This window comes from Epinephelus lanceolatus, chromosome 11 (genome assembly GCF_041903045.1).
Source record: "Epinephelus lanceolatus isolate andai-2023 chromosome 11, ASM4190304v1, whole genome shotgun sequence".
Lineage (NCBI taxonomy): Eukaryota > Metazoa > Chordata > Actinopteri > Perciformes > Serranidae > Epinephelus > Epinephelus lanceolatus.
Genome location: NC_135744.1, coordinates 15,020,242 through 15,034,184, shown reverse-complemented (window position 1 = coordinate 15,034,184; position 13,943 = coordinate 15,020,242). Strand labels below are relative to the sequence as shown.

Here is a 13,943-nt window from a genome sequence, read left to right as displayed (position 1 = left end):
TACAGCCAAATGATTACTTTCTTTGTTACTGAGATTATGATTATTTATTGTTTTTAGGGCCAAAATGATTTATCTATTGCACTTTACATTTAAATCAACAGAGCAATACTTTCACATTCATGGTGTGCTTCACTTCATCTTCTACGGAAAAAATATGAATAAAATTATGCCAAAAATTTCATTTCGTTTCCAAGGACATGGCCCGTTACAGTGTTGTAGAGAAGATGTTTTCATAGACTACTGCATACTCTGGAGCTGAAATATGCAATCCAATCGAGACAGCACTTCAGTGAAACTTAAATACCAGGTCTGTCCTATCAAGTAAAAGAAGAGATGATTTTTTATTTAGACGTCTGGAAGAGCTCAGTGTAGTTGCTTTTGGTGGGTTGATACGAATGTAAATGATTCTGATAAAAGGCCAGATGATAGTCTCATGTCAATCGCAGGACCCTGAATTAATCGAAATCGTATCATGGCAGACTTTGTATCATTGTCCAAAGAATCAATATAATATAGATTTGAGATTAAAATTGTGATTTACACCCCTATGCACAGCATAATGATCAAATACATCTTGGATCTTCACATGCAAAAGAGCCAGGAGATCCAGTTCAGTTCCAGTGACTTCAGAAAACAAATCAATCTCTCAACTTAAGGTTTGAGGTTGACAGAGTAGGTGTATACATAAAAAAAAAAAAATCAACCTGCTACCTTCTGTATCACTTTTCCAATCAGAGAATTCCCAGCACAAAGGACTCATTGAGCAGGGAGAGACTGGTGGCATTGTCTCCCAAAGGTTAGTTTCCCCCAGTCAGAGACTACACCTTCCTTCACAAATCCCTCCAACATTCTGCCCAGGTTAAGTGGAATGCAGTCGGAGAAGAGCGCTGGCAATTATTTGCCCGATGTCGGCCCCTCTGGAGGGATTTCCAAATATTATATCACATATTGTAAATGTGTCGAGAACAAAGAGTGTTGCTGTTGTTACAACATTACAGGTGTTCACAGAGGTACAAGTCGTCAAAGTGTTGACACCTGGTGCTACATGTTAAGGCTCCTGATCGACATGAGCTATGAAAACAACTCAAGCCCACTAAAGTCACCTGAATCATGGCATTAATGACCTGGTATATATAAATACACACAAAAGGTCCACATCTCAGAGGCAGTGAATGCATTAAGTTTATTCTAACATCCAAAATGAAAGCCAAGTTGTAAATAATAACATCTAATGACTCGCCTTTTTATCTTGCTTTAAAAGGAAAATAGGGCTGGGAAAATTATTGATGTTATACTGATGTTGTGATATGAAGCTAGATATCGCCTTAGATTTTGAATACTGTTGAATAATAAATTGCTTTATAAGTCAACTAGATACAGTTTGCTGCAGTAAAAGGGACTTACGTGAGATAAGGAGACTTATTGGATAAGACAAATGGTGACAAACATTTTATTTGGGGACACAATTAACACCTGACATGCTCCACCCACCTAAATACCAGTGCAGACCAGGTACCCCCCCTCATTGCAACTGAACTTGTCAGTAACACTGGCCCCCCAGCAGGACAATGCCACCACAAAAACTGCTCAGGAGTGGTCTGAGGAATGTGACAAAAGAGCTCATGGCATTAACCTGGCCTCCAAATTCTCCAGATCCCCATCTGACCAACATCTGTGGGATGTGGGAGATCTGAAGCTATCGCCCTGGTGCCTGACACCAAGGGACACCCTACAGAGGTCCTGTGTCCATGCCTTAACACGTCAGAGCAAAGTCCAAGGAGCACCTGCCATGGATTGGGGGTACCTCTGGGGTACCAGCAGGTCCCTCAAATGTTCGATCAGATTGGGATCTGGGGTATTTGGAGGCCAGGTCGACGCCTTGAGTTCTTTGTCCCATTCCTATGGTCATGCCTGAGCAGTTCTTGTGATGTGGCATGGTGCACTGTCCTGCTGGGGGGCCACTGCCATACAAATGCTGTTGCCATGGGGGGGGTTTATCTTGTCTGCAACAGTGTTCGGGTGGGTGGAGCACGTCAAGAAGCATCCACATGAATGCCAGGACCCAAAGGTTTCCCAACAGAACATTGCACAGTAACAAGATGATCAATGTTATTCACTTCACCCACCAAGGGTTTTAATGTTTTTGCTGATCGGTGTATTGTCAGACGGATGTCTTCCCAGCATAAAATTGTTTTATATTATGAAGCTTAGCCACACCTTAATACTGCATTGTAGTGTGTGTAACTAACTGATGATGGAGATGAAAGATAATCTTTTTCTATGTTAACAGGAAGTCACACCCAAACCACATCAGCCATCGGTAAAGTAAAGTGAAAGTGTAATACTGTGTGTCTCAGTACCTCTCAGGGAGCTTATGTTCTGGCCTGTCCTGGTGGTACCGGATGAAAAGCCTCTCCGCATCCTCTCTCTCCCCACGAGACACTGCGCTCCCATTCAACACCACTACAGACGGCAGCCTGCAGGCAGGGACATTTGGAGTATGGAGATTAGAGAGGAATTAAAAGAGCATGCTGTACTGCATATGTATGGTGATAAGGATTTCATGTGTGTGTAAGTTCAGACTCACTGTGCTAAAAGAAGGCAACGTCTCTCATGGGTGGAGTAAGGCTCTAGAAGAGGAATCCCCATTGCTTTGACTTCTTGCAGCTTAGGGAAGAAGTTCAGCCTTTCAATGTCCTCCCATTTACTAAGCCCTGAATGACATCACATCACAGAGTTACAGGGCCGTAGAGAATATTTACCTCACACCACTGAAGCACTGAATATTGAACATGATGGATGAAACATGTGCACATCCTTCATCATCCCTCTCAGACCTGAGTTGTTGAGGTTGATGCAGCGCAGGTTGGGGAAGAGTCGCTGCAGTGTTTCCTGAGTGTCATCAACAGAGTCCACGCTGTTTTTGGCCAGAACCAGTGTGCTCAGACTCGGGTACATCTGCCCAAACTTCCTCACTTCTGCCCATTCATGCAGCTGGTTGTCTGTGATCTGCAGCAGGCGGAGTGACGGACAAGACGTCTGGGATAGTGACACAGTGCTGTAGCCGTTCAGGCACAGGAAAAGCTCCTCCAGCCTGGACGATGAAGGGAATGGGTGAAGTTTGAGAAATATAAATGCAGACAACAAAAAAACATTGTTCAGGCTGATAAACTTGTTGTGCTTCCTATGAGCTTACTGTCCTTTTTAGACAGAGATTGCGCTATAGGGCTGCTACGAAGTCCATTCTTTATGCCTCCTTTGCATTTTTACACAGAACCAAACAACAGCTGCATCGTTACACTTCAGAGTGTGATTACAGACTGCATGCCAGCATTGCGGAATCAAAAGAGGCATGATGGGCGTGACAGCTTTGGCCTCTTGTGTGACATAAAACAACTTTATTAACAACAAGGGTATAACATGGAAATAACAGTCATTTACCATCCCTGTTATATGGCGGCTGATCTCGTCCTCTACGTGAAGGGTAAGGAGCTCCCAGACCTCATTGTTTTCCCAAGTTGCCGACATTGTTGACCACTGTTCTTTGAGTTTGCCGCTAACTGCAAACAGCTACTTTTTAAATCGAAATCGGTGGGTTGCACGCCTAACACGTCACAGAAACGTCACATCCATACCAATCATGGTCCCGTCCTGCCGGCTGTCTTGTTTATACAGACACCATTTCAGTGCTGTTAATACCTCCCATGGCGACCTTTTTGTTTGTATTTGTCTATAGAGTAACATCAGCCATATCCTTGAAGCAGATTCAATGTGTTAGCATATTTCTCAAAACTGTTCACATTGGTCAACACTAGGGATGCGCACGATTAGTCATGTAAACGATTAAACGTCCACTCCCTCGCTAGTTGGCACCAGAAATATTAGTCGGTTAAACCTATTAGTGTTTATTAATGTACAATGCCGCTTGACTGTCATGCAGATGCCTGCCACTAGTGGGTGCTACAGAGCCATCAGACAGCAGTCCCCCTCCCCATGGTAATGCTCGAGTAGACTCGAGTTTTAAAACAACACAAAACCAGCGCGGTTTGGCAGTACTTTGATCTAGAAAATGAATTCAGCAGCAATTAGTCTTTATTGAGATGTTATATTATTTGTTAACTTTAAATGAGTTGTTGTCAGATAATGTGCAGGTTTACATTCATACTGCACAGAGCAAAATGCCTCTCATCTCAGCTGAAATTCAATTATAATTTAGATGTTGTTTTATTAACTTTAAAGTGAATTGCTATCATTTCCGTCAGATAATCTGTAAGGTTCAATGTGCCCCACATTTCAGAGGCAATTTATTAATTTTAGATGTTATTTAAGTGGTTAACTTTTGACTAGTCTCTATATACAGACTCTACATTCAGTGAATGTAGAGTCTGTAGGCAAACCCCGGAGATCTTGCCTCCAGAAGAAGAGCAGAAGAGCCCTTGTTTCCGGTTGTAGGCTGTTTGTAGTCACCGTGATACTGACCAATCACGTTTGAGCCGGCTGCAGTTGCTGCCAGGTCCGTGCGGTGAACTAACGAGGCGGAATGTAAGTGGCGTCACTGCAAACTCTGAATCCATCGCAATGGTGCATGTCTTCTTCATGCATATGTTTATATTGTTTCATTTTTCCTACGTGTTTGTAAGTTTGTTGTTACTTGACATCATCCAAGAGATTTACTTTCACTATAATCTCACCTTCAAAGACCGTCCATTGACTGTCTAACAGATACAGACGATTACCTATCATGTTAAATAATAGATTACAACAGGTATGTTCCTCTGATGTAATCAAGAAAACATAATTAAATCAGGAAAGCCCAAGAAAGCTACGATTGATTTCTTCTTGTCATCTGAGTGTAGATATAAAGATGCCCTGTATTCACTGTTCTGGGCAAATCCTCTGAGCTCTGAGCCTGAGGTTGCGCCTTCTCTATAGAGAATAAACTCTCGTGCACAAAGCTATTCAGTCTTGATTGCTGACTCCCAAGCACATTGGCTAAAAATTGCCACAACACGTGTTATACCTTTTATATGGAAGACGAGGCAGAATAATGGTGAAACATTACTGCCTTGTGTAAAAGAGGCTTCTGACACTCAGCCCCAAGCCCACTGGCTCATGATGAAAATGTTAATCTCTAAGAACAGGCCACAAATCAATATTTTCAAAAGTAATTTCCTACAACAGCTGGGCACTGCAGGTTTCAGCAAACTTTACTTAAACAGCAGTTCACTGTGCATTTGTTGGGGACTATTTTCAGGTGCGGATTAATACACGTTTGGGGCTGTAGTGAGTATTTACAGCAGCAGGGGGGTGTATGTGGGACTAATTAAAAAAACTTGCAGCGTTTTTTTGTGGATACACCAACAATAATGATGGCTTTGGTCTTTTCATAGGATTTGTTAACAGTAAGAAATAGGAATATTCCTCGCTTTATCCTTTAAGCTTTTTATCAGTTCAGTGGACAATCTGTCTCACCTGCTCCCAGTGTCAAAAAGTATTCTGCACATTGATGTTGCTTCCAGTGACTTTGTATCACCATCTTTGACATGCTTACCGTGGTAGAATACACACAACTTTTTAAATAACAAAGGAAAAACATCAGCTGTGTATAGAGGACTTCCCTTACTGTACTTCATTGTACAGTCATTCCATTGACAGCACGACCACAGGCAACATCTCTGTTTCATCACTTACTCTGGTGTGTGTCGTGTGAGTGTGTGGACAGTGTCCCAGCTGATCTGTGTGTTAATGAGGACAAGCTGTCGGATCCTGGAGAACACCCCAGCCATGCTGGGCTCCAGCGACACGCCGCTCAGAGGGTTCATGCTCAGATTGAGGAAGTCCAGCTGGGGGATGCTGGAGACAATGGAAGAGATCTGGCAACCCACAAGCATCAACAGACAGACATTAAATACAATACTTGTAACTCTGGTTTTGTTATTCACTTATTAAAACTATTTTTAAACTAACACATTTGTGCGATAGACACTGGTGGAGGTTCATGTATCAATGGTGTACAACTCTGGCAGTGTGACCTGATACGATACAGATGATCTGATCTTTTTTCTTCAGTTGGTAACATCCAATATGATATTTTGCTCACCTGATTTGGTCATCACGGTTTCTTAATTATCACGACTACTCGCAGGGTTTTATTTGGCGTTGTATTCTCAAGTGCCAAATTACAGATACATAGTTGATGTCAGTCAGCACACAACCATTTTAAAGAAGCAATGTCCTACTGTGAACAGCTGCAGCAGCAAAACATATTATAGCCACCCAAAACTAGAGATTACACTTTGAGGTTGTATGCCTCTGCGAACGAGTCAAGTTGCAATTACCGTTTACATCTCTGTCTGTGAAAACGTGGATGCTTCACACACATTTTACCCGCTGGCAGTACAGAAGGTCTGTACAATCAGCACAGTTTCAAGGTCGACACTAAAGACAAGTGTTCTTGAGTCAAAGTGAATGTTTGTGCCAAATTTGAGGAAACTTGCTGAAAGCGTTTTTGAGAAACTGTGTTCAAGAGAATAAGACGGATGCAAGGTCACAGTGACCTTGATCTTTGACTACCAAATTCTAATCAGTTCACCGTTGCATCCAAGTGAACATTTAAGCCAAATTTAAAAACATTACCAAAGTGATATCGAGTTCACAAGAATGAGATGTACCTACACAAGTACGGATAACCCGAAAACATACTGCCTCTGGCCATGGCTATAACTGGCGCGGAGGTATAAAAATCTACAATTAAAGTGTACGCTATATTGAGAGTATTTCACTGCTTCACCTTTATGTCAGACAGTCCTTTCCGACGGGGAAGACGTTAACAGCTTCAGTTCCCCATTTATGCGCTCGTCCAAAGTCACCAGACTCCATTGACAAAACAATAATTTTGGCTCGCTGATATCAGGAGCTGTTGTCTACTGCTGCTTTGATCAGTTACTTACTTTGTGTTATTGTGTGACTTTGTTGAATCCAAACTTACCTCTGTAAATGCCAAAGTCGCACAATAACATAAAGAAACTAACCGACTGAGGCAGTGTTTGACCAGCAGCTCCTGTGTTCGCCGATATTAAATCACTGTTTTTCTCAATGGAGTCTGGCTTTGAAGATAGTGGTGAAATGGCTTCAGTTCCCTGTCAGAAATCACTGTCTGATAACAAGATGAAGCAGTAAAAACAGTCAGTATTATACCAGTATTACACCGGTATTGATTTGTTTAGGCGGCGAAAATACATTTTGTTGCTCCACAGCAGTACATTGCCGAGCTCTCACGTAGGACTCCAGCCTGCTTCTCCAAACTGGGGGCGTGCCAACTACCTTTTACCGTATGTATAAATATCTCATACAACCCTTCTTTAAAAGATCCAAATGATTCATTCAAAGCTTACACAGACCCATCTCACTGCAGGTATTGCAACTTGTCTGCAGGAGAACCACAAGTACAACTACTAGCTTTAATAATGTTAGAGCGCGACACTGTCCCAAACATGTCTGTCACAACTAATGGTGTCTTGTTTAATAACTGAGCCAGTTGTGGTCAGCACAAACAAACAAAAAAAAGAGACCAATGAGATAACTGTCTCTGGCTTGGCTCCACTTTTTGAAGATATTAAACTGTATTACTAAGCAGAAAGTCTTTAAAGGACACCCACCTCTGCCCAGTCGTTAAGTTGATTGTGGGACAGGTCCAGCTCGACCACATGCCCACAGAAGGCTGCAATATCTGACCTATCCCCGGATTTACTGATTCCAGAGTCACTAAGAACCAGTATGCTGGGCAAGAACAGGCGATCTGCAAACACACGTTAATTAGTCAAGTTAACTTAACTCCACTTTTAAGACATTCAGGAGGTTGACACGTTCATGTTCTCTTGTTCTGAGATGAAAATGTAATGATTCAGATGATGCAAGTGCTCATTTAGCACGATTGATATACTGGTGTCATGTGTCAGCATCACCTCTCACCTTTGACAGGGGATCCTGGGGGGCTGGGCATTACCATGACTCCCTGTCCATAGGGGAAATTCTCTGGGTTGTATTTCTCACTGAGGACTTGGATGAAGGTGCGCACCTCCTCTTCATCAGAGGACGACTCCATGGTCCCAGCCCTGAGCCGGTAGCCGAGGGAGAAACAAAGAAAAAGAGGGTGCAAACAACACAGTCAGTTAATTTGTTTGGCTTTGGAGCCTTTGACACCCTGGGTCAGTGTTTGAAGAAGATGACTGGTGGCGCTACATACTGTCTGTTGTTGTTATTGTCAACAAAACTCACGAAAAGACAAACCAGTATTCTGACATCCTGCCCTGTCTGTGGGACTCACCCAGTAGTAAACATCACACAAACTGGAAACTTAAGGTCAATGGGACTGTCACTGTCTACAGATATAAGGCTGCAACAAGGAACTTTACATGTTGACAGCCCCACATGGCATCCAACAGGGACATCTGAGAAAATTCAACTTGTGGAAGGCAGCAGAGTGCATCGCATATCATGTGACAAAGAACAACCAATCATGACCTCTTTCCTTTCTCCCGTAAATATCAGTATACAGTAACTATGGAGGAGAAGCTCATCCTTTCAGCAAGCAGCTAGCCAGGGCTATTCCACATGTCCTGAACAACAGACAATAATTTAATAGCCGCCACACTTAAATAACAAGCCTAGCAGAATTCTGGCACCGCGTTTTCCAGGCAGCACGAGTAGCATCCCGGGACTGACCTTGTGTTTTCCAGATTGTAGACGTGGCATGTGTATCTGACCTCACTGATAAAGACAATGTGACATTCTTGATGTTTAAGTCACAGCTACATCTATTTCACAAGCTTGTATCAGTCAAACATGAGAGCAACTTTCAGAATGAAAGTGCAATGGATTTTTTAAAAAATTTGCTGGCCCCAGAAAAAAACGCTTTGTTAGACACAGCCCTTAATTGTGTAAAAAGACACATCCATTTTTCATTTGCTAGCACATTTTGTTTTTTCTCCCTCAGTTTTCTACGACATAAAGGGTCATAGACAGACACACACTGTTGCTTTAAGTCAGGGGTCGGCAACCTTTAAAGAGCCGTTATTGGCCAAAAACCTTTTTTTTGTTTTTCCTTTAAATAAATCTGTCTGGAGCCACAAAACATATTTGAATAAAGGTAATAGCCTATTAAGTCTAAATGAGCCCATCAACATTACTAGTAGGTCTTAATGAACATTCCTTAATATGATTCACTACAGGGTGGCGACTCTGCAGTGGGCTATTTATAATTATTTGGTTCTTTAACTTTGCAGCCTTGGTGGTGAAAGCAAATTAATCTTTTTGGAATTTATAGTTAGCCTTGCTAGGGAGACTCCAGGCAGCCATCGCTACTGAAGTTCAGCAAAATTTAGAGGAACAGGCACCAGATCGTAGATATGATGCATGTTTTGGTTGATGAAATGTTAAAACATTTCTTAATTTGATGTATAGGCTACACATTTTTACAGTTACACAATGCAATAATCACTCTAGGCCAAAAACAATGAAAAGGAAAATCTGAATGTTTAAAAAATAACTTCAGGTCAAAGCCACAGAGAGCTAATGGAGAGGGTCCAAAGAGCTGCGTGCAGCTCCAAAGTTGCAGGTTGCCCACCCCCGATCTAAGCACACACAAACTCATCATACTGTGAAAATGTTTACGTACACATTCATAGTTTTTAAAACATGAAAAACCAGTTGTATGGTCAGTGACTGTGGAGGCAGTGGGACCAGTTCAACTCTGTAGGATATTTGGCACCTTCACTGGGCTTAAGTGCACCTTCAGGGTAATAAGGAAGCCTTTCATTTGAACAACTCTCAATTTCACTTGCATTTCCACAGGCCTGTAAAATAACAACTAAAACAAAACATTCTGAATACTGTTTTTGGGTGCACATTTAAATGAGCTGCACATACAAATTTGATGTATGGGGCACAAGTTTAGTGTTAGGGCAAATAACAGAAGAGCTCAGACAGTCTGGAGAAGTAAGGCAGCCTTTAAAACCAGCTAAAACAACACTTACAATATTAAGATATCCAAAATCTCAAATCATCATGATAATGATATACTGCTTTGCCTTATCTCAAACTATTTCACTTGTTCTTGTTGCTCCTGTTGGCAGCCATTTTTCCTCTGAGTATCTGTCGCATAAAAAGGTCTAAAAATATCCCATCAACATCACAGAATAACCTCAAAGAGACAGAAGCAGAAACGTGAGAGGCAGAGCAGCACTGACAGGAGCAGGTGCTCGGCTGACTCCAGTCTTCCTCTTGGTGAGGCTGAACCACCTGTTCCTGCCTAAAGTCATTTTGTGTAGTGCTGAAACAATTAGCAAACTAACCCATCAGCTGATTAATTGAAATTAACTATTAATCATTCTGATAATCGATCTGATTGTTACTGTTTTAAGTAAAAAAGCTTAAATGTAGCTTTTCCAAAGTGTGGATTTGCTGCTTTTCTGTATTTTTATGTTATTGTTGCATAAAAATCTTTGAGTTTCGTACAGTTAGCTGGATAAAAGAAGCGATCTAAAGACATATTTTTCTGAATTTGTTGACATTGAATGACCTAAACAACTGATCAACACATTTATTGACCTTAAAATCAATATGAAAAATACAGCTGCAGCCCTAACTCTAAAACCAGACTATACTTGTATACTTATTGATAATTCTTGGTAGCTGATAGTTTTCCTTTAAGGTGTGGGGCATAGAAAACACAAGACTATTATCACTCCAACTATAAATAATTAAAATACAGAAACCATCCTGTCAACTTTGGCAACCAACAGCTGATAGCTGATAGCCAGCCTGGCAACCATAAAACGTACTGCAGCCCTGCAGTAGACATAGCAGCACAGGGGAATGTCAAGTTTCCTGATTTAATCCATGTTGCATTTATCAATTAGCAAGCTGAGAAAGTTTTCTGTATTTGTAGTAATATGATTAACATATGATGTGATGACATCACTCATAACAAAGCATACAACCTTGACCTTGTGTACCCCCAGGTTAGCCCAGGACTCACGCCCACTCCTCAACCCTGATCAGCCCTATCGCTTTCAGACAAGCGGGGTCTGTTCATCTTAAACTCAGCCGACCTGAGGTGGTGTGCTCGCAAAATGACTGAGCGCTGCGTCCGGACTCTGTCTGATGTTTCTGTCATAGATAGTTTCTCGTTTCACAGATCCCCAGATTCAGACCTCTGATGTGGCAGAGACCAAAGGAAAGCCTGTTTTCAGCTACACGTCAGATCGCATAACTCCTCTGCCGCTGAGAGAAAACGCTGATGACAACTTTGATGAAACAAGAAGAAGAGCATCTATAAAAAGAGCTCAAATGAGTTTGGGAACCAGAGAAAACTCTTTTACACTCATGCACATATAAAATGTCTGAAAGCTTTAGGGACTGTTTGTCATTAATGAGGGCAGAGGGGGTGGTGCGAGAAGATGGAGACATGTCAAATACTTCTTTAAGCACTGGGGAGTGACTTGTGTTTTTTATTTTGTTTTAGGGGAGAGGCATGCAAATTTAAATATCTATATTTTGTATTTGTTTTACCACAGAAAACACAGCATATTTTCTTATCATAGCCAGAACTATAAATATAAATAACTTGACCCACTTTAATGTCCGAAAAAGAACGTAGGACAACTGAACATCGACAGCAATAGTGGTATCTCACATATTATTTATTTGTCACTCTGCCAAACTTAAACATAACTTTCAATACCTGCACATAAGGTGCGGGATATTAATAGTTCCAAATTTAACATAAAGAGCAAAATAAAATATGTAAACAATATATGGATGTAGTTAATATTAAATTATGCAGAAGCAAAATAATAAACAGAGAAAACAAGACAATCTACTGGATACGTCGTCACAAGTCTCATTTAAAATTTGGCCAAAAACAAACCGTTTGCACCAGGGGTGTGCCATATCATATCCTTCACAATAATAGCTGTATAACGTTTAATACGATATGAAAAATTCATGTTGTGATACTTGCAATATTTCGTCTCATTGACATATTGACGCAGTACCGACTCTGCGGTGGTTCCAAAAGAGGAGCAGCTTCAGTAGTGTGGAATAAACTGTGGCGTCCTGAATGTTTTATGAACAGCCCCGGACTTCTCAGACTCTTCTAGTGATTTACCGCTCAGAGGGAACTCATTCAGTGGCTCCTCTGGCAGCAGCACAGCGTCTCTCCCTCTCCTCTCTCGCCGTGCGCACACAGGAGTCAGTGTTGTCAAGTGATTTTGTCATAAACCTTTGGTAATGTAAACCTACGTGACACTCGCAACTCAACAAAACACTCCATATATGTGAATGTGTGATAGTTGTGGTATCATAAGAGCCTGTCACAGGTTACAGCGTGATGATTAGAGGAGAAATGGCAGAGCATAAAGGTCCAGGTGAATTTTACTAACAGAAGGAAATCCCCTGTTGATTTAGATCCCAGGGGACATTTTTTGTATTTGGGAGCTGTTTAAATGTGTAATTTGTGGTAGATTTTGTTTAGTTGAACTATTAATATTATTACACAATCTGAATCTCACTCTGAGTTACTGTTGTTGTTCACAAACTAAAGAAATAAGAGATCATTTTAGTTTTTACTTAATATTTGAAGCAAACTGTAAAACTATATCACTTATTTTGCTGCAATTTTATTTTCTTACATTAGTAATACACTTTTTTTTAAACTTATTTGTCATATCATGATGTAATATTGTTATCGCAAAAATACCCTGACATATTGTGATTCGTAAAAACAAAAAAAAAAAAAAGTGGATATTGCACTTACTAACCAGCGTAGAGTGAAAAACTAGGGCTTTTTTTCAACTCCAGGATTTCGTTTCCAACTTCAACCCTTTTCAACTTTCAAACATCAAAGGTTAAGTTTAAAAATGTTGTAACTAATTTATGTTGGGGTGAGGGTCGTGCATTTTCTGCCAAGTCACTCAGGGAGGCCCAAGGAAGAATATTTTTAGCTTTGGTGAGGGACATAATCACAAAACGAAGTCACACCCCAGCCACCCTCTCCTCTGATAAGTAGAGAAGAGTCCCTGATGGTGCATGAATGGAGAGAATACAGGAAGGCAGACGTTGCACCACACAAAAAGGGATGAACCTGCATTATGAAACTGACAAAGAAAGGTAGAGTGACAGCTGGTTTCCTGGCAGGGCCGAGAAAGACAATACAGACGCTTTCAAGAAGGTTTGATAAACATACGCCAGACAAAGCTAACAGTATTACACAGAGAAACACATCCCATTTAAACCTTATCATTTAATGTTAAGTCTCTCACCCTGGGTGTTTTTCATATAAAATGACAGATTGAAATGTTACTTTAGCTTTTCTTCAAATCGGCACACCTAACAAGCACCAAATTATTTTTCTGTGTAAAAGCTCACCTTTAAAACTACTCGCTGCTGCCCTCCGCGGTGCAGTTAGTGGCAACAATACTAAAACAATTTCAAGATACAGTTTAACAGGAAGTAGCAAATAAGGTTTTACTGATGCCGAATTGAATGGCGACCCACAACGATTAAAAATAACCCGAAAGTAAGACTGTATCTATTTCATAAGCTTAGTAACAGGCGACGCTACATTGAACTAACAGGTTTGTCAACGGGGTTTGGTGAAACATTCTTCAAGCGAGATAAGCACGGCACGTTTGGGGGGTGGGGGGGTGGGGCTGGTTACGACCGAGGCCTGGCTGCCTGATGTCGCTCGTGCAAAAACAAATGGCCAAAATGTTGATTTGAAGGTCGACATTTTGAAAGTAACGGTCGGTATATTTATATATTTAACCGCTGCACAATTACATTGCAGTGTCAGTGTTTGAGGTGCCACTGTAACTTAGCTACCTTCACCTTTACCGTCACATCGTAAAAAGTGTTTTGATTTAAGTGGCTGTTAAAATGGA

General features: G+C 41.1%; 1 protein-coding gene across 2 annotated transcripts in view; it reads right to left on the bottom strand.

Annotated features, from left to right (window-relative positions):
• The window catches only part of LOC144458259 (tubulin-specific chaperone cofactor E-like protein), a 35,900-nt gene that overhangs the window by 9,067 nt on the left and 12,890 nt on the right, over positions 1-13,943 (bottom strand). For both annotated transcript variants that reach the window (XM_078172302.1, XM_033642148.2), the window contains exons 2-7: positions 7,972-8,114; positions 7,659-7,798; positions 5,692-5,873; positions 2,838-3,094; positions 2,588-2,714; positions 2,361-2,477 (exon numbers count right to left, since the gene is read on the bottom strand). In XM_078172302.1, the coding sequence (XP_078028428.1) occupies positions 2,361-2,477; positions 2,588-2,714; positions 2,838-3,094; positions 5,692-5,873; positions 7,659-7,798; positions 7,972-8,114 (966 nt within the window). The remainder of the gene's footprint in view (positions 1-2,360; positions 2,478-2,587; positions 2,715-2,837; positions 3,095-5,691; positions 5,874-7,658; positions 7,799-7,971; positions 8,115-13,943) is intronic.